The sequence below is a fragment of the Emydura macquarii genome, unplaced genomic scaffold (genome assembly GCF_026122565.2).
Source record: "Emydura macquarii macquarii isolate MOO-44397 ecotype Brisbane River unplaced genomic scaffold, CSIRO-AGI_Emac_v2 contig_1146, whole genome shotgun sequence".
Classification (NCBI taxonomy): Eukaryota; Metazoa; Chordata; order Testudines; family Chelidae; genus Emydura; species Emydura macquarii.
The window spans coordinates 18,254,698-18,274,705 of record NW_027131283.1 but is presented as its reverse complement, the minus strand read 5'-3'; the positions used below and the strand labels follow the sequence as shown (position 1 = coordinate 18,274,705).

Below are 20,008 nucleotides of genomic sequence, written 5' to 3'. Positions count from 1 at the left end.
TCATGGGTATATGGAACCAACCCAATAGTTAGAAAATACCATATCAGAACAGATCAACTTCCCCCATCTACTCCTGTGTTCTGCCTCTGCCACAATCTGTACATTTAAAATTCGCTTCTGGAGGATGCAGGTAGTATTCCCATCTGCTGTATTTGTTCCTTAAGGTAGCACTCATATTATTCCCTCATTTTTATGGGTATTCGAGGTTTGTAAATAAATGTAAAGGGGAAAAACATCCAAAATAAGCATCTGAATGCATAAATTCCTTTATTGAAAATATTGTGATAGCATTGCATTACATATAGTCAATATTCATAGTTTAAAGTGTAAAGGGTCACAAGTTTGAATGAACACTGCTGAATATAGAACACAGTGTTTAGATATGCTTCAACAAGTATAGAGTAATGGAATCAACTGTAGGTAATAATAGTGAAACATGTAAAATGTCAAACTTTTTGCTTGTAACTAGTAAGTGGTGTGCAACTGGCCAAAATGGCAGACATTATTAGATATTTCTAGAATCTCTCAGGCACTATGCTATTAGCAGTTTCTGAAATATCTCACGGCTAAATCCACCAGAATTTTTTTATGGCTAGTAGATCAATTGGAAGAAAACAGTGTTAATAGCTTATGTGCAGTGTATTACAGATTTCTTATTTTTACGGCATCAATTTTTAACTGCATGGAACCTCTGTGTGGATTTAAGATTGGTTGATGCTTTTTGGAAAAAAAAACCCACTTGGCATCTAAGTTGCTCCCTTTTATTTCTGGGGGGTGGGAAAAGAGGGTAAAGAGTAGTAATTAATTGAAGTTGGAATATTCCACCAAAGTAGTACAAGTGTATACTGTGCTTTTTTAAGCATGAAAGTGCAACACCATTTCTAAAACCTGACTTCTTTTAAGATGATTAATTGGATACAGTAAGACATGGTCACATTTTGCTTTGAACTCTAAAGGCAGGACAGTCTTCCTTTTTTTTTTTTTTTTTTAAACCAGCAGACTCTATCACTGAAATACTTTAAAAAAAACAAAAACAAAAAAAAAAAACCCCAAACCCACAAAGTTATGTTTTTTGACATAGCAGATTTGGCCACATGCCATAAAGAAAAAAATATTTTCCTATTTTATTCCGTTACTTTTTGTATCTATGTATGTTTTCATAGCACTAACTGGATTAGAGTTCAGCTCCACCTTTTGCAAATGAACCATCACTCTAGAGAAAAAATTCTGATCTGCGTTTAAACATCATTTCATTAAACCAAAAGAGAAATAATTAGTTACTTGTAAAAGCATAAATCAACCTGTTGGTCCAAGCCTTTTTCTGGAAGGAAACCAAATACGAATTACCAAGAAAAAAGTTATTACATCAACATAGCCTGGCCTGTTTGGGAAAGAACATTCCTCCCCACTTTCCATATTGTAATTTTTCCCCTATTTAAAAAAAAAAAAAAAAAAAAAAATTCTTAAAAAAAATTTGTAGGGCCAGATCCATGAAACAGAGCTAGTTTTCTGTGCCACCACTAAAGTGGCTGAGAGATACAACCTGCGTTTCTTTTCAGACATTTACTGGAAAGATCCTCAGCTGGTGTAAACTGTCATAGCTCCCCTGAAGTCAACGGAACTATGACTAGCTAAGAATGTGCCTGGCTGTTCCATATATTGCCAGAACATCCAATTAATAGGAAGATGGTAGCAGAGTCAATAATGAGTGCTGACAACACCCACTTCTCATCCACCATATCAAAGAAATCCAGCATCATGCACTCAATGTTCCTGCCCAAAACCCTAAATCAGGGCAAAAAAAAAAAAAAAAAAACCCCAAAAATACAACCAGAAATAAAGTTTCATTTACAAAATAAAAAAAAATATATATATAAAACTAACTTTAGAAATCAAATGGATTTGTTGCCAATACATATGAAACTTACCTCAACAGTATTTTTCTGTCAAATTCTGAGGTTTTAAACATTATAAGAAAAAAAACATACCTAATACATTTTTTAAAAATGTACTATACAATAAACAATAAATTAAAAAGATTTAAAAAACATATTCCCTTTAAGTGCTGTGTTCATCTATTATTTCAGATGATTATTATCTTTTTTTATGGCAAACAGTATGTTGCAGATTTTTTTGGTCAGCACTTATATGTAATATAAATACACATGGAATGTACTATATATTTTTTCCACAGCATTTGTTCACAGTTACAGAAAATAAAAACTGCTTTAAACAAATTCATACACCATGAATGTCTTCATAAGCATCTTGTTTCGTTTTGGAAGGACTGTTGGGGGGGGGGGGGGGAGGGAGGAGAGTAAAAACACTAACACACACTAGTCCTCTTACTGTTTTCTTCATTGCTGCCTCTTAAAATTGGGTCTCAAAATGTTTCTTTGTATAGACATGCTCTGCTATGATATCAGAAAGAAAGTGTTATGCTGTGAGGCAGCCTGGGCTGGGGATTTAGCTTTCAGTATCCTCAGTGAACCCAGTCTATAAGGCAATCCGTATTTCACTCAAATGTCCATACTTCCACATCTTGGATTATGAAATCTTCTTTCTTGGATAAGATGTCATTATTGAAGGTGCTACAGGAGTTGCTTCGCCCATGATACAAATCAGCATCTAGCCATAAACCAAATCGACCACTAAAAAAAGAAAAAAAAAATTGTTTGTTAAAGTTTGAATCTTATCTATAAGAGTTAAGCTCACATCCTTATTAGCTGAAAACAAAACAAAAATACCCACAGCTTAGGCGACTATTCTAACAAGAACAGTTTTTTAAAAAAAGAAAAACCACCAGCATTAAGTCTGCAAACAGAAAGTAGTCTTTCTGCACAATTCTATAGAATGCTTAAGTTTTATTACTTTCTTTAAAAAAGATAGGGAAAATTTTTCAAAAGCACTTAAATTTAAGATTCTTATATAGCAAAGCACTTAAGCATGTGCTAAATGTTAAGCTTGCAAGTAGTCCCATTGACTTCAAAGTTTAAGTAATTTGCTGAATCAGGGTCTTAAATTTAAAGTCTACATCTTTTCTAAACAGAGCAACAGAACAAAAACCAGGTTCAATAAAAATAAAGACCACGGTTTAAATCCTAGCCTCAGTGATGTCGATGGGAACTTTGCCACTGACTTCAAAGCTGGTTCCAGGATTTCAGCTCATATCAAAATTCCACATTCAAAATATTCCCCTTTCCTTGTAATGCATTTTTTACGTCTTGTCCAACACAGCAGCCAGTTCTGAATCAGTGGGCCCGATCTTCAGGCAGCATAAATTGATGTGGATCCACTGACATCAAATGCCAAAAATCTACCAGCTGAGGATGTGGCCTGAAGTTTTTGCCAAAAAAGGAAATGTTACTCACCCTGTGCAGCAACTGTAATTCTTCCAGATGTGCTCCCCATGGGTATTCTGTTCCAGGTATGCATGCGCCTTTTGAATCCTTGATCAGAGATTTCTAGCCAGCAGTGTCTGTTCAGCCTGCGCATGTTCCCTATGCCCCCTTTTGGCAGACACCAAGGCTACATAGGGGGCATGCAGGTGAACCATCCTCATTTCCTTCTCTACCCAGTCATCCCCTAGGGAACAACCAAAGCAAAGAGGAAAGAGGGCAGGTAGTGGAGCACCCACAGAACACACATTTTGAAGAACTATAGTGGAAGGTATTGGAGGCCTCATCCGGCGATGATGAAATCGGTGTCTCGGGCGACATCCTCATCTGCCCTAGCCTCCTGGTCTTCAAACGTCTCCTTCTGTCATGAAAGGGTAGGGGGAGGATGTGAAACCCTGGTAACCCTAAGGGGCAGTATAGGTGGTCTGTGAAATTGCTGCCGATATGCAACCCACGTGTCCCAATATGCAGGGCCCCATTAGGAAAATGGGGGTGGCATGCATGACTGGTTCCACTATAGTTGGTGACCAGCAAGGTCCTCCCTGCACAAAGGCAGATTCCTGAAGAAATATGTAGGAGAACTCCTCTTCAAAAATCAAGGAGACCGACTGGGAGTCCTTTCTTGCACATCCTCCCATGGGGAGCAGCCACTGAGGATGGAGGAGATCCCTGTGCTGCAGGATGGCCTCTTGGAGATGTTTGGTACCTGTCAACAATGGGGATTCTGGTTCATCCGACTCAGAGAGGTCCTTCAAGTATTGAAACTCCTGTGGTACCTGAAAGGACCCTCACACCCATGCCGTAGTTGCTGAAGCTGATGGTACCAACGGTGATGGGCATACAGCAGCTATTATAGATGTCAGGCGCCGATGCTTGCTTGGTACTGAGAGTACCACTTGTACAGGCGCCTGACTGAGTGGCTTGCATTGTTACCGACGGTTGGGTTAAGGTGTATAATGACAACAGCTGAACAGGATGCTTCATTGCTGATGGGAGGTTTGAACTTGATGGTACCGTGTGCTTATCTTCGTTACTGGTGGAGAGTACAGGTGCCTATCAGAGCTGTGCCTCCTGTTCTTGGAGCTTTGTGGCTTTGCAGGCCCACCAGTACCAGAGGAAGAATCCTTGGCCTCAACAGTACCTTTGGAAACTGAGGACCTTGATGGGGACCTGGTCTTTTTTTTGGGAGAGTCCATGCTCCTCTTTCTGGGAGTCTTCTCAGCGGGTTCCAGAGACTTTCCTTTCTTAGAGGAGGCATGCCCAGAGGCTGGCAGGCGCTGGATCTGTCTGGGGACAGATGTACAGGGGTTCTCCTGACCTAGCTCAGAGGATAGTTGCAGGAAGCATTCCATGGCCAACACTTGGAGATTTATCTTCCTCTTCTTCCCAGCCCTGGACTTAAGAGCCAAACAGAAGGAACACTTCTGGGACATGTGGGATTCCCCCAGGCAGCAGATACACTTGGAGTGCCTGTTACTTACTTACTGGTATAGCTTCCAAGAAAGAGAAGCAGCATTTGAAGCCTGACAAGCCAGGCATACCCTGCCAGGAGAAGAAAAAAGTCTCCCCAGAAGAAAGTGTGGGGGTGCTTGGGGGGGACGGGGGACGACACGGGACGGGACGGGACACACACACGATATCAACAATACTCTTACCTAAAACTAACTCTGTTAAACACTAACTAGAACTATCTGTACAGAACAAAGAGATGGCCAAGTACATTCCAGATGGACAGGCTATAGTTCCATAAGGCTGAGGCGGTGGAGAAGGAACTGAGGGTGGTTCGCCTGTGAATTCCTACATAGCCTCAATGTCTGTCACAAGGAAGCACAGGGTGCACGTGGGGGCCAAATGGACATTGCTGGATAGAAATCTCCGATTATGGATTTGAGGCGCGCATGTGCACGAGATGCAGAGCACTCATGGGGACACTACTCAAAGAAGGATAAATTAGTCTCCTGGACTAACCAGGAGTCTGACTGATGAAGTGGGTTGCAGCCCATGAAAGCTTATGCCCGCAAAAATTTGTTAGTCTTTAAGGTGCTACAGGATTCTCGTTGTTTTTGGACTAACCAGTTTTCCTTTGCACACTTACAGGTAACAATATCCCTTCTCTCCCAAAGTGTAGTCAATTATATGATTTCAAAACCAAACACACACACTTACCTTCCACCTCCAAGTTCTAGAGAGCTAACATCTCCATTGATAAAGTAGGTGTTTTCTCCAGACCACTTAAACACCTGAAAAAGGAAGCCCACATTTGATTATCAGGAATCTAATAAACTAAAAAAAAAGTAGACTGGGGAATCATTCTAGATAACATAACGTGTGTGTCAGGGAAAAGAAAAAATGAAGCAGCATGGTTCATATCTAAAATTATGAAAAAGGCACAACTGTAGATTGCTTTAAATTTTCCATGTATCCAATCAATACTCCTTTCCTGTTTATATAGAAACTTTTAATATCTTCAATATTTAAAAATAAAGTCTATTTTCATTTTAGGGTGTCTCAGTTGCCGCCATCTTTAGTTTCTTGCTACTGTGATCTAAGCACTATGTGAAATCAAACTGCTTCTGTTATTGCCACCTCTCTGGTTTTAGGAGTTTTGTGTGGGTTTATTGATTACATCTTCCCACACAATCAACCTACAACCCTCTTCTCACCCTCATGGAAGAGAGTGGTCCAGCTCCTCCAGCCACTTTTGCTTAAAGCATTCAGTGCTACAAACCAGAGTTTAGTGATTAACTGCATTCACAAGCAGTTTGCCACACACCTTCAAACTGATGCTTTCTGAGGAGTCCATTTTTTTCTTCTCTCTCTCTCACCAACAGAAGTTGGTCCAATGAAATATTACCTTACTCATTTTGTTTCTCTAATATCTTGGAACCAACATGGCTACCTCAGCACTGCAAACAGGTTCCCATGATAAACATGCTGTACCAGTAATGTTTTGTCAAGCATGTTTCACAAGTGGAGCTCAAAGCGTTGGGTTCCCTCCCCCAAAAAGTTACCTTGAAGTTTGGACTAAACGTGTAGAGAAAAGTTTCGCCTGTGCCGTAATAGTGGTCACTAAGCCTGAAAGGATGTGTTGCATATGCTCCAAATATCTGTCAAAACAAAAATGGTGATGTTATACTTGAAGACAATTTGCAAAATTCCAAAGGAGAAAGGCCTTTCATGAATAGTTTCTGACAAATAACTGCACTGATGTTCCAGGTAACAAAGGTTAATGAGTAAAATTCAGAAAAAATTGATGATCTGGTGTCTGGGTTCTCTACACCCTTTTTAGTTTTAAAAGCCACGTGGCTCTAGATGTAGGAATTCTAGAAGCTACTGGACTACGTCATACCACTCCCCAGGATGCTTTGCCAGTTCTCAGCTATTTTATAACAGATTGATAACTGAATTCTGCTAGTGTTTGTGATGGATGCTTGTGAGAACACTATTACAATTTCTACACGGCATGCTTTGCGATTGTTAATGCTGTAGAGATTTTCTCTCTTTTAGTGCTAATGTTTTCCTGGGTTTAAGGATTATATCCTAATTTAACAGTATTAAGCATAGTACAACATAAATCTTGTCTTATTTTGACTCATACTATTACATATCATTGAATTTGGTTGAAAACTGCTGCTTTGCTAACAAGCTTATGCAACTCTTAAAATTGTATAGAATACCCCTTTGAAGGTTGTACTGCAAATGATAAAGATTGTAAATAGATTAAACATAACTACCATAAGATCTTGTAACAGGGTCACCCAATCAATGAGACCCCCAAGTAAGTGCACAATACCCAAGTCCTAACCTGGTTGTCCATATCTTTGATGACAAGGAGGACTGGACTGTCAAGAGATGCTGATTTCCTGTACAGAGTTTTCAGGCTGGTTCCGTGCTCCAACGTGCTATATGCAAGCTGCCATGGATATCCCTGCACTCTTGCTGGCAGGCACCGGGCAAGCTAGGAGTAAAAGAAAAAGGGTGGTGTAACTATTTAATTCTATACAATTTCTCTTTCTTCATCTCACGTCGATAGCCAGTACAACACTGCAAGAAGCTGTGCATGGCATCTAGACACTACAGAGATGGGTATTTACAATGCATCCAAAATAAAGAGATTAAGCATTGTGGTTAGAAATTAAATTTGCTATCGTGTGCCAATATAATTTCTTATGTAACTGTCCAGTGTCAGCAGGGAGAAAATGAGAATGAGGGGAAGGAAGCAAACCAGAACTCCATTAGTAATTATACCTGTTCTATGTGCATGTTCTCTAGGAGCGCACTGTGGTGCTTTAGGACAGGTAAAGAATCATCGTCATCTTCCTCATAGTAACTGCAAATGCTCTTTCGACGTTTTGCCTCTTCTACAGTGATAATCTGAGACAAAGACACAAGTAATGAGTTTTCATTAATCTTATACCTGGAAGAGTGCAATTAAGCTAATGGACTTAAGTCAGAACACAGGCCCAGATATTGTACATCATGAGGCCACCCCATAAAGCTGGTATCTCCAAACCTATGCAGGATCACCCCAGTGTAAGGAGATTCCCCCAATGGCAGTGTCACATAGCAAATAAAGAAGTCTTATTTACCCTGTCCAGCACAAACACAAATGCCAGGGGTCACCAGATGAAATTAATAGGCAGCAGATTTAATAAAAAAAGAGAAATACTTTTTCCACACATCGCAATTAACTTGTGAAACTCATTGCCATGGGATGTTGTGATGGCCAAAAGTATAACGGAGTTCAAAAAAGAACTGGATACATGTAGAGAGGATAGGTCCATCAATGGTAATTAATCAAGATGATCAGGGATTCAACCCCATGCTCGGGCCGATCCTAAACTTTGACTTCCAAAAACCAGAAGTGGAAGATGGGATAGATCACTCCAAAATTGCTCTGATCTGTACACTCCCCGAAGCGCTGGTATGACCACTGTCAAAAGACAGGATACTGGGCTAGATAGACTATTGGTACGACCCAGTTATGACAGCTCTTATGCCTATGGGTAGCACAGGAAATGTGGACAGGTTTTCCTTATGCCTTGGCAATCCCTGGTTGCTGTATTAGCCCTTTGGAGCCATTAACTGGTAGAGTAACTAAGCTATGTCGAGGAACTAACCTGGTACATACTTAGTCCAACATCAAAGGAGTGCAAAGGTCACCTCCTCCTGAGAGGCACTGTGCACATCTGGGCCACAGGACTTGGGATGTTCTTTAAATATGAAGGACACAGTACCTTCTTTGTTTTCCTTCCTGCAGTTAGTCAGCCGCAGCGAACTCCTCTCTCAGGTGTTAAAGCCTTATTTATACTAGTGTTATGCATTAAGTTTCACTTTCCATCATTGCTAAACTAACACCCTTTCTTGATCATTTAGCAAGAAATAAACATTTACATAAAACTGAAATAAAACACCACACCAAAGAACAAAAAAGAAAGTTATATTGAGCAAAACTTGGAAGAAAAGCACGTGCTCTGAAGGCTGCATCATATGCAAGCTCTCAATGAAACTGTATGCTCAGTCAAGTATTTAGTCCCAAATTCTTACTAGTGCAAGTTCTTGTCTTTAAAATAGTTATTTTGGGAAACTGATGCTTATTTCAATTAATTTTAAGAATTTATTCCAAGGTCAAAGGACTCATGGTATTAAAAAAAATAAATCCTACATTTTCAGCTGAAAAAATGATCAAATAATTCTTTGGAAATGTGGAATGGGATGGGTTGCTGATAGTTTTAGAACTGAGTGTGCTACAAGTTATATCATGCCCTTCCTCCCCCACAACTCCATGAAGGTCATAGCCTGTTCCAATAGGGCTATGACTTTAGTGAGAACGACTGCAGAATCCGTGGCTTCAAATGTATCAGTTATCTAAACTACCCTCCTTATACAAATGTATTTTAAAATTACCCTACAAGTCCCACTCTGATGACCTGGAATAATGGCCCTAATCTTGTGCCGGATGCTCTGCAGCCAACTCAAACATGCATATGCAAAAAGGTAGCTTTAGGCCATCTTTATGTGACATGCAAAGCCATTCCGCTCCTGTGTACGTTTCCTCCCACAAAGGCTGTTGTAACTTGCAGAAGTTGCCAAGAATTTCCAGGAAGCCCTCACCTCCTACTTCAACCACAGGTAGATGCTGCTGGGTGGACTATCTGCTGCTGGAAGATTGCCCTATATAGAGGCGAATTAAGATTTAAAGAATATATGCCCCCCCACACACCTTATTTGGGCCTGACACCCCATTAAAAACATGCCAGAGCACTGGAACTAAGGGGGCCATGGCCCACCCCACTTTTTAACATGGGTGTAGTTTGCGAGGCAGGGGGTTGTGATGCTCCCCCCAAACTACAAGGCTTGGGCAGGCACAGAGCCTGAAGGTGATCAGCTTCCCTGCCACGAAGCGCAGCCCCTTCTGGTGGCGCCAGTCTTCCCGGTGGGGTGGGAAGCCGAGATGAGCTTTAGCCCGGTTGCCATGAGGCCCCGCCCACTGCTCCGCCTCTTCCCCGAGGCCCCGTCCTCTGGCCAGAGTGGAAGCCAGAGCTGGGCAGTGGAGCTGCCCAGAGACCTTGGACTGCTGTGGGGAGCCCCGGACCCTCCACCTGCCCTGGGCAGCTTGCTAGGGGGGTGAGGACACAGACCACAGGCTGCTTTCAGGCACCTCAGCCGCCCCCACCCAGGGCAGGTGGAAGATCCACGCTCCCTGGCCAGCTCTTACTATGGCTCAGCTCCTGTTTCTGGCCTGGCCAGGGGGCAGAGAAGTGTGGGGCCTTGTGCCCTCTCCCCCACTTCTACCAAGGTTCTGGTGCTCCGGCATGGGCCCGTGCGTTAATCTGCCACTGCCCCATACTGGGGCAATTTTCCTCATGGCCAGCTTTGTCTCAGAGTGACTCAAAATGATTGCATTGCAGTGCGGAATCTAGTCCAATATGTTTAAAGCTCTTTAAGGGATGTGAATTTCTGCTTTTTCCTTTCTTCTTTCATTAACTGGGGTTTCCCTGAAACCTTGATTTTTTTTAGATTTTTATTTTTTTGAATATTTTATGAGTGGCTTCTCTCCCCCATTGTGATCAAAACAAAACCCTCACTATTTTCTCAAAGCTTTCGTAACGCCTCCAAGTTTCAAAAAGAAAAAAAATCACAGCAATTCTACCAACAACGTCTGTTTGTAGTGATGTACAACTGAATTTGCACAGGCAAGCAGCTACAGCTATGTTTCTTCTTAACAAGTCCATCAACAATTCCTATCTATCAGGAATAAAAATCTAGCCCCTTCTACCTCTCAAAAGGGACAGAAATCCAGTTCTTAAGAAGTTAAAACAAAAAGACATTCAATGAAGACAAACTCTTCAAAAGTTCACCTATTGTCATCGCACCAAAGGAAGGAAATATTTGAATGCTGTGCTCAGTCCAAAACAGAAGCAAAGAGATCTGCATTGCCAACCATTTACCAGTTCTTGTAGCATAAACATTAAAAACCCCTCAGCAATCTGACTTTCAGAGAAGTGTTTAAAGTACTGCCATTTTTAGGAACAAAGAACCAAGCACCTGCACAGAGAAATACTCAGTTGAAACGCATTTTAGTTGATTGGTGCAGAGACAGAACACAGCATTGTACACAGTCTAACATACCTGCACAAAAGGCTCCCGGTCAGGTCTGACACAGTAAACGATTTGAATATTCAAAGGTATTTTTTGAAGTCTCATTGTTATGGAATTTATTTTCACTATAATCAAAACTTCTCTGCTGTACGGCCAAAGCTGTTTCCCCACACACAAGACAGGCAGCTACTGCTTCTACCACGCTGTGATAGTATTGCTTATATACTTCCCTGGTACAGTTTCTCTTTCCGTTTCCCCACTGAAGAGTGTAACTTTCACAAAGGATTATAACCAAATTAGGGCTTCACTCAAAGACATTTCCTGGTAGATCCACCTTCTTAGAAAAACTGCACATGTGGTGTTTTGTTTTGTTTTTTAAAAAACCTTTGGAATTATTTACAGCTATTCCCTTATTACCACCAGCACATATTTAAAATAGAACAATAAGAGTTCAGCATGTTAGGGTAAGAAATAATCTGTAGCAAGGGAGATTTAGGTTAGATATTAGGAAAACTTTTTAACTGTAAGGATAATTAGGTACTGGAATAGGTTATCAGGGAAGGTTGTGGAACCATCCTTGAAGGTTTAAGAATAGATTGGACAGATGGTCTAGGTTTACTTGGTCCTGCTGCAGTATTGGGAGTGGGGTGGAGGGGATAAAATAGAAATGTAGATCTAGCCCTCCATTTTTAGGATTCTAAATTTTTCCATCATCTTTTTGCCCTCTCTTCAGCTTCCCTCCACCTCTCTCTTTGTCCTTCGGTTTTATTATCCTTTCTCCATCACATCTACTTGCACATCATGTGCTTGAACTAACACTGAAACTTAGTAAAATTATTGGATGTGTAGAGCCCTGAAAATCCACAGATATCCACTTTATATCAGTGGACCATTTCTTGCGGATCGCAGATTGGATGGTCATGGAGGTTGGGATTGCCGTGGGGTGAGGTCCGGGGCAGGGCTGGAGCAGCTTCCAGGCAGTGGTACAGCAGGAACAGCTGATCAGCTGTGAGGCAGGAGGGTGGGGCTGATCAGTTGATGCCCTGAGGCAGAAGGATGGGGCTCAACAGCTGATGGGAGGCTGCTGACTCCAAAATAGCTGATCTTCAGATGCAGTTAAATCTAAAAGAGGGAGAGGGGAATGCAGGTCGGAGTTTATTCCAGCAGATGTGGATCCAAATCGTATCTGTTCAGGGCTCTATTGATATGCATTGGACTTTGCACTCAGTCCTTTATAAGGCAGGGAATAAACACATATGTTTCCCTTCACAGCTTGCAGCTCACAGCACCGCCACACAGGGGAACTGAAATCTGTTTCTTTATACAGCATTTAAGCTACAGACTGTAAAGTAGAAGTTATCAACAATTACAGAGGGGTGGCAATCGTCCAATATACTCCCTGTCTTCCACCCCTTTCTCCAACTTTTGAACAGAGCAACTCGTTTGCAGATACGAATGCTTAAAATAGGAGAGCTGCAGAATTTTTCTAGAGATTTTGAAAACTTACTATTTGAGTTCTTAAATACTAGATCAATTTTTTTAAATGAAAATAAAAAATTGAAGTTGGCAGAATTTCAGCGAGCAGTTTTAAGTGCTACACTCAACTGTGTTGGGAAACGACAGGAGCTGGGGATGGCAGAGTTGGATAATCATGGGGGAGCACTGAACAGGAGGTGAGCTGTATTCTATAGGGCTCCAAGGAGAGGCTCCAGGATATTCAGGCAATTTTGCAAACCAGCAGATCTTCCTAAGCTCCAGTCAAGCAGGATTCCCCTTCTGTACACCTAGCAGTGGGACAAGGGAGTACTGGGGATAGAGCAAGACCAGGAAAGGGGCTGACTGGAGAGCAAGGGAGTGGGGTCTGCAGCCTGGTAACGAGAACTATCTGGAATCAGACAGCTAGGAATGGCTGGGAAACCAAGGCGGGAAGTCATCTGAGAGACCTTGGAACGAGGTTGGCTGAGAAGCAAAAGCATGAGCTAATGAACAATCTCCTCTTTTTTTTTTTTTCTTTTGGGGGGGGAGGGGGGATCTTTGCATTCTCAGCAAAGAATGCTTTCACCAACATTCAAACTTTCACTAGATAGTATACAGAAATTTTCTTGAAGCTGCAGGAGCCTGGCATCTTATCAAATAAGAAATTAACAAAAATATAACAAATTCCAAACAAAACATTGAATTTAGGATTGTTGATTGATGATTAACAAAACATTGTTAATTTACAGATAGTTACTAAGCACAGTTCAGGAGTGATGACACACCAAATAAGTGTGTAAAATAAGAAAAATCCCTGAGGCATGAACAATTATTGTGAGTCACCTTGTTACCTCCCTGTCTCTAGCAAGAGAGACAGACTTGCTGGTGCCTGAGTGTCAGCTAGCAGACAGCAGCAATCTGTTAGCTTACCCAAACCATCTCCTCAGGGCTATGCCAGCCTTCACTCTGCTTTGCAGGTTAACCATAGGGGCACCCCAGTCCCCGAACCCATTTGAAGCATTCTCCTGTGATATCCAGCCCATCACTGTCTACTCATAAACATCAGATTTGCTATCCCTAAGGGGACACACCAGCTTATTTGATTCAATTTAGGATCAGCTCCTATATAACATCATAGCCCTGAGATATATTTATAATGAAAACAATCTTAAATTCATCATCAAAGTCTAAGATTTAGGAGATCGTGAATGAGGATAATGGAAATAGAATGGTTATATATAAAACAAAATCCATACATGCTTTCTAGAGACTAAACTTAGTTAATCTGTTAAAGTTATCGTCTCACCTAAATGTCCTTCATAGTGCTCCCAACCAGGACAGGTTGGGATCCTGTTTTCATGAATGTGATCATAGAAATGTAAGACTGGAAAGGACCTCAATAGGTCATCATCAACTCCAGACCCCAGCACTAAGGCAGGACTAAGTATTATCCAGACCATCTCCTTACAGGTGTTTGTCAAACCTGTTTTTAAAAGCCTCTAATGACAGAGATTCCACAAACCTCCCTAGGCAGTTTATTCTAGAGCTTTGCGACCCCTTAGAGTTAGGAAGCTTTTCCTAATGTCAAACCTAGATCTCTCTTGCTGCAATTTAAGACTATTCTTGCTTATCCTGTCCTCAATGGTTAAGGAGAACAATTTATCACCCTCCTCTTTAGAGCAATCTTTTACATACTTGAAGACTTATGTCACTCATTTTTCTCTTCTCCAGACTAGACTAAACACACCCAATTTTTTCAGTCTTCCCTCATAGGTCATGTTTTCTAGACCTTTAATTATTTTTGTTGCTCTTCTCTGGACTTTGTCCAATTTGTCCACATCTTTCCTGAAATGTGGCACCCAGAACTGGACACAGCACTGCAGCTGAGGCTTTATCAGTGCTGAATGGAGTAGAAGAATTACTTCTTGGGTCTTGCTTACAACACTTCTGCTAATACGTCCCAGAATGATGTTGCTTTTTTTGCAATAGTATTACGTTGTTGACTCATTTAATTTGTGATCCACTTTAACCCCCAGATCCTTTTCTGCAGTACTCCTTCCTCGGCAGTCATTTCCCATATTGTATTTCTGCAACTGATTATTCCTTTCTAAGTGTAGTGCTTTGCATTTGTCCTTATTGAATCTCATTCTATTTATTTCAGACCATTTCTCCAGTTAATCACACTGCCCGATTACTTCCTAAGGTGCAGGATAACAAGATGTCCTTTTGCTTTCTCCGTGTATCTCCCAACCCATTTTTTGGCCCCAGATTCAGGGTGATCATCCAGGATTTATTCCCTGGTGTGACTGCACACCTTCATGTTGACTTAATACTCAAATGGGGTTTCCCTTGTGTTGGCTTACAATGATTAACTTACATATGAACTGATGCAGACAGGAGAATATACATCCGTTGCCTGGCAGAAACCTATTTGTCAAGCCAGCCATGATTCAGACTTTTTTAGGAACATAATTTCTTCATACATATATAAACTTTTTACATAGTATCTGTTCATACATTTCACAATGATATTAATAATTAGTGTGAACCTGGCTTTAATATAATATCTTACATGATATCATTTATGGATAAATACCACAAAAGTGATGTGCTAGATGCAGTGTGTCAGGCGTGTTAGGAGATACTGTCACTGTTCAGTGAATGCTTTGCCAGCTGGCATTTTGAGGTTCTTAGGGTCACAGTGATGGAAATGAGAAGCTAATGTTACAGACCAGTTCCAATTCTACCCTCAGCACCAAATCCACAAAGTCTACTGGACAGAAACATTTCCAAAGACCTGCACCTAAACATCCTTAACTCTGTCCCAGTAATGCAACACTCAAAATAACCATTAACAGTAAGTGAACTTTCTCCCTTCAGCGCATAGTTGTCTCCTAGAACTAGAAAACTTTAATACCCTATCTACCTTATTTCTTTTTCATACAAAAGGTTGTAAAATGTTTGACCTTTCATACAAGCATGTACAATCCACAGATCAGAAATACGTCAGCAGTTCTGTAAAAGTATACATGACAGCTTTAAAACAGATGCTCAAGCAAGCACTATGCTAAATGACATTCTCCACCTCAGAACTTCACTGAAGCTATCCTACAAGAGCCTGTTTTGCGATTGTAAAATGTGTAAAGTTTCAAAAAAAGTTTTATTTCTAAAAGTTATGAAATATGGTTTAAAAACTCTGTACAATAGCTGCAATAGTTGCATGATTTCTACTGATTCTGCTGGAACCAAAGTTCCTTGCCTGGCCACTAGTGGGTGAAGGGAAAGGGGAGCTGTAGGAATGAGCATAGATATATATGCTGGACAAGTCAGATTGGTAAAAAAAAAAAAAAAAGTATCAGAAGTTTAGAAAAATAAGAAGGGTGGGTATTTAGAGTCTCAGCAGATGATGCACATTCCCTGTAACATTCTTGAATCTCTCAAAATAGAAGGCACTCACCTCCCAGCTTTTAGTTGCTGGCTCACTGAAGAAGTTGTCTATCATATCAAGCTCCTCTTTTTCCACCACTACAAAACCTTGCTCTTTGGCATCTTTCCCATATACTTCTGGTGACCACTGAACAAAAAATGTATACAGATGATCCACCCTGTGAAACAAAAAGAAGAGGAGACATGGTATTCAGTTTTCCTTAAAACCCAGAATTGGCATACGGTATGCAAATTTCACTCAATGGCGAAGAATGAACAAAATTATACAAGTTTTTTTCTATATATTTTCACACAAACTAATATGTGGCACATCTGCAGCTCCTGCCATCTGAGATTTTTAAAGCATTTTAAAATATCATCTCACATCACCCGTGTTTTTTCCCCTCATTTCATTGATGAGGAAGCTGAGGCATAGAAAAGTAAAGTAACTTGCCCAAGCTTACATAAAACTTGTTTGTCACTGTCAAGAATAGAACTTCCATCTCCCTGTTTTATTCTTTATTCACAGAATGTAAGGCCAGAAGGAATCAATCATTATGATAATTCAGTATGACCTCCTATATAAAACACAGGACAAAGAACTTTCCACAAAATAATTCCAACATCAAGCCCATTACTTCTGGTTGAGCTATAGCATTTTTTTTTTATTAGAAAGACTGAACAAGAAGACTATCCTTCCTCCTTTTTTGTCACATTGGAAATGATCAATTGTTGCTGGTTTTCTGAAACTGACAATATAATAGTAGCATCCCAAGGCAGGCAGACAGCTAGCTCTTCACCGTCTTCCTTGCTGTTTATTAAACATATCTTAAGAATTACTTAGGGTACTAGTATATAAAAATGAGCAAGTTATTCAGTGACCTATTTACATCAAAATGATTTTGTTGTGATAGTGCTAGGAATAGTGCAATGAGAGCACACGCTTCACTAATACTTTCCTGTTAGTAGGTGCACCACTTTCCAGGGAGGCCTAAACCTATTGGTGAAAGTCAAAGTCCTAACTAGAGAAAGTACCTATAAAGTTATAAATAATTATACTATCAAGGTATATTGTTAACCAGCATGTTAACCAGATGATTTGGTGGATAAGAGCCCAATGACATTACAGTGCCCTCCAATTAGTATCGAAGGAAATATTTTTTCAATCAATTTGTGGGTACGGTGAAATTGATATTTATCTACATTTTATCAATAAAAATCCAATCCTTCCAAGCCTGCTTTTCTACATTTCAAATCATTTTATGATTTATGTTCCAAGCATGACTGATCTTGAACATATTTATAACACCATATAAGCAACATCATTGATTTACCCCTCTCCTCCTCCTAGAGGTGTGAACAATTAGCACATGTCTACACACGGCAATAAAACACACCCATGGCTGGCCTGAGTCAGCTGACTCAGGCTCGCGGGGTTCAGGCTACCGGGCTATAAAACTGCAGTATAGACATTCGGGCTCAGGCTGGAGCTCGGGCTCTGGGATCCCCACACTACAATTTCATAATCCCACAGCCTGAGCCAGAGCCAGATGACCTGCATCAGTCACAGATGTTTTATTGCAGCGTAGATCTGTTCTTAGTCACTCATGGCTGCTCCTGTGTCAATCTAGAGTAACTTCTTTTAAGATAATGGTATTATACTGGTCAGAATCTAGCCCTTAAAACACTTAAATTACCAACCCCTAAATTCTAGCCAGATTAGTCCCCAACTAGCATTTTGCAAGTGAGCTACAGAAGCATTTTTTTGTGCTTAACCAAAACATTACACCTACAAAAAGGGACACCAATAGTTGGCTGCAAATGTCCACCCGGATCTCAGCTACATCTTGGGCCACTGGTTCTCTTTGGACCCAGAGAGTTGGCTGCAAATCCCCACACTCCCAAGCAGAATGTGAGGTGCATTTCTGCAGGTTTTGCTACATCACAGATGCTTCCTTTCCCTAACTACAGTGAGGGAAACAAGAACACACACAGCCGCTCTTCTGGGTAGCACAAATTCACATCCTACTGGACAAACTTCTGTTTTTGCTGAATTTAAGCTCTCATTTTCAAATAAAAAAAGAGACTATTGTTGCAAAGAAAAACATTCCCAATGCAAGACTAAATCCAGTGTAATCTTTCTGAGTCTGTAGACAGCCTCTAACAGTAGCCCAGAGATGTATAAAATGCATGGGTATGTAAGTAGGGGGAGTGTATGGTGGGCGGGGGGCAGATGGAGGGGAATTAAACTCTGAAGTCTAACAATGGACATTTTAAATTGCCATGATCTATTTCACAGCTCATCTTCATAGCAGAGCTATCCAGCTACTGTGCTTCTTCAAAGTGGTTGGATACCGGAAGTTAGAGATGCCAAAAACCTAAACAGGTCTAAGCATGTGGGGTGTGGGAGTGGGAAATAAAACTTATGTGCACTACACAGACTGAGCAATCTGAGGATAAATCAACAGTAATCAGCTCAGAGAGCTTGTGGAAGGCTTATTCTGTAGCTATTGAGGACTCCATTCTCAGCAAGTCTGGAGCCACTTGACTAACTCAACAGCTAACAATTTGCATGCATATAAAAATATCAAACTGTGGAGCGGAACTTCTGGCTGCCATAGTCATAGTGAAGATAAGGCTTTTATTTCTCATTGCAAGATTTTTTCCCATGGACAACTTCAGCAGAATGATCTTTCCCACTTCCTGACTTGCTCAAGAAATAGGAATGTGAATGATCAGTATGCTGAATGGATCCAAAAAAGTTTCCATACTCATTTGATCAACAGTTTTAAAATTTCTAAAGGGACAACAAAAAGTCCAAGTTGCTTACAGACCCATTTTTAGCTTAAACCTATATAAAACGTTGTCAGAGTTGAGCTTGATGTGTCTGACATGCAATACTCTGATCCAAAATCTGGAAACCTAGCTAAATTTCTACTAATCCCTGTGAAGGGACTGATGTGTAGAAAGCTGCCATTTATGCAAGCCTGTTTTAAAGTATTTATATTTGTGAAAAAAAAAATCTATAATAGAGCTAAACAAATTCACACATTGCAGACCCAAACCAGATTCCATAATGTATATGGCAACCTCACAAACAAAGCCACACAAGAGGATGGACTGAGAGAAACAGTGCTAAACTTACAGCACTGTTTACTTAAATAAGCGTGTGGTTAGCGTTCGCTAAAATCCCTTGTGCATTCTATGTAAATTAGGTGCAGCCCTTGTACTAATGGCAAGGTCTGCAACCCATAGTGCTAGAAAGGTTTTGCATCACTGATCTACTTTTGAGAGGGTTTCCCCCGCCCCTCCATTATTTTGAAGAAAAGAAGGTCAGTTGTTCAAGGGATGACTGTATGGAATGAAATGATGTCCCTTTTGAAGGTAACTGAAGAAGTCAGATACAACACCTCTGCTTCAGTGCAATGTTACAAATTTAAAAATGGAGAAATTCCCAGTTCTTACTTTCTAAAAATTACAGATGACAATTTTCCAGCTCAAAAAATGTTGCATCCAACATCGGGAAATCCTATATTAGACCTAAATTTGCAGATGAAGAGGATTTGATCAGAGCACTAAAAATCAAGGGTGCCTAGATGCATGCAACAGTGACTAGGTTACATTTGTTATGTGCACAGAAATAAAGTCCCAAACAGAAATATATATATTTAGTGCGTTAAAAAGGACCTTTTCACGAAGATGAAAATTGCAAACCAACAGAAAAATGCTAATGATAACTGGGAAATATTCAAGAACATTTTACTAGATGTCCCAAAAGCAAAAAACCAGAAAGAAGGCTGGTTAAACAAAAATACCCAAACCAACCCCCTAACCCATATCCTTGGTTAGAGGGGAAGTGAAAGCAGCAATAAAAAACAAACAATAGATAACAAATGGGGTGGGGGAATGGAAACTGATAGCAGTGAATAGAAAATTAGAAGTGAGAAATTGTAGGAAATTGATAGGAAACAAAAGGACACAAGATGAAATCCATGGCGAGCAGGATTAAAGACAATAAGGAGAGGTTTTTAAAAAATGTATCAGGAATAAAAGGAATCTTGACATTATATAGAACTGTCACTAATTGCAGAAAGGCAGAAGTATTA

General features: G+C 40.4%; 1 protein-coding gene across 5 annotated transcripts in view; it reads right to left on the bottom strand.

Annotated features, from left to right (window-relative positions):
- Positions 1 to 248: 248 nt before the first annotated feature.
- Positions 249 to 20,008, bottom strand: part of NCOA7 (nuclear receptor coactivator 7) — a 154,153-nt gene continuing 134,393 nt past the window's right edge. For 3 of the 5 annotated variants that reach the window (XM_067546708.1, XM_067546707.1, XM_067546709.1), the window contains 6 exons: positions 15,934 to 16,081; positions 7,647 to 7,772; positions 7,204 to 7,356; positions 6,410 to 6,505; positions 5,565 to 5,638; positions 249 to 2,651 (listed from right to left, as the gene is read on the bottom strand). In XM_067546708.1, coding sequence (XP_067402809.1) covers positions 2,516 to 2,651; positions 5,565 to 5,638; positions 6,410 to 6,505; positions 7,204 to 7,356; positions 7,647 to 7,772; positions 15,934 to 16,081 — 733 coding nt within the window. In that variant the 3' untranslated portion in view covers positions 249 to 2,515. Of the gene's footprint in view, positions 2,652 to 5,564; positions 5,639 to 6,409; positions 6,506 to 7,203; positions 7,357 to 7,646; positions 7,773 to 11,030; positions 12,309 to 15,666; positions 16,082 to 20,008 lie in introns of those variants that run through there. The other 2 variants (XM_067546711.1, XM_067546710.1) reach the window with 2 other exon arrangements.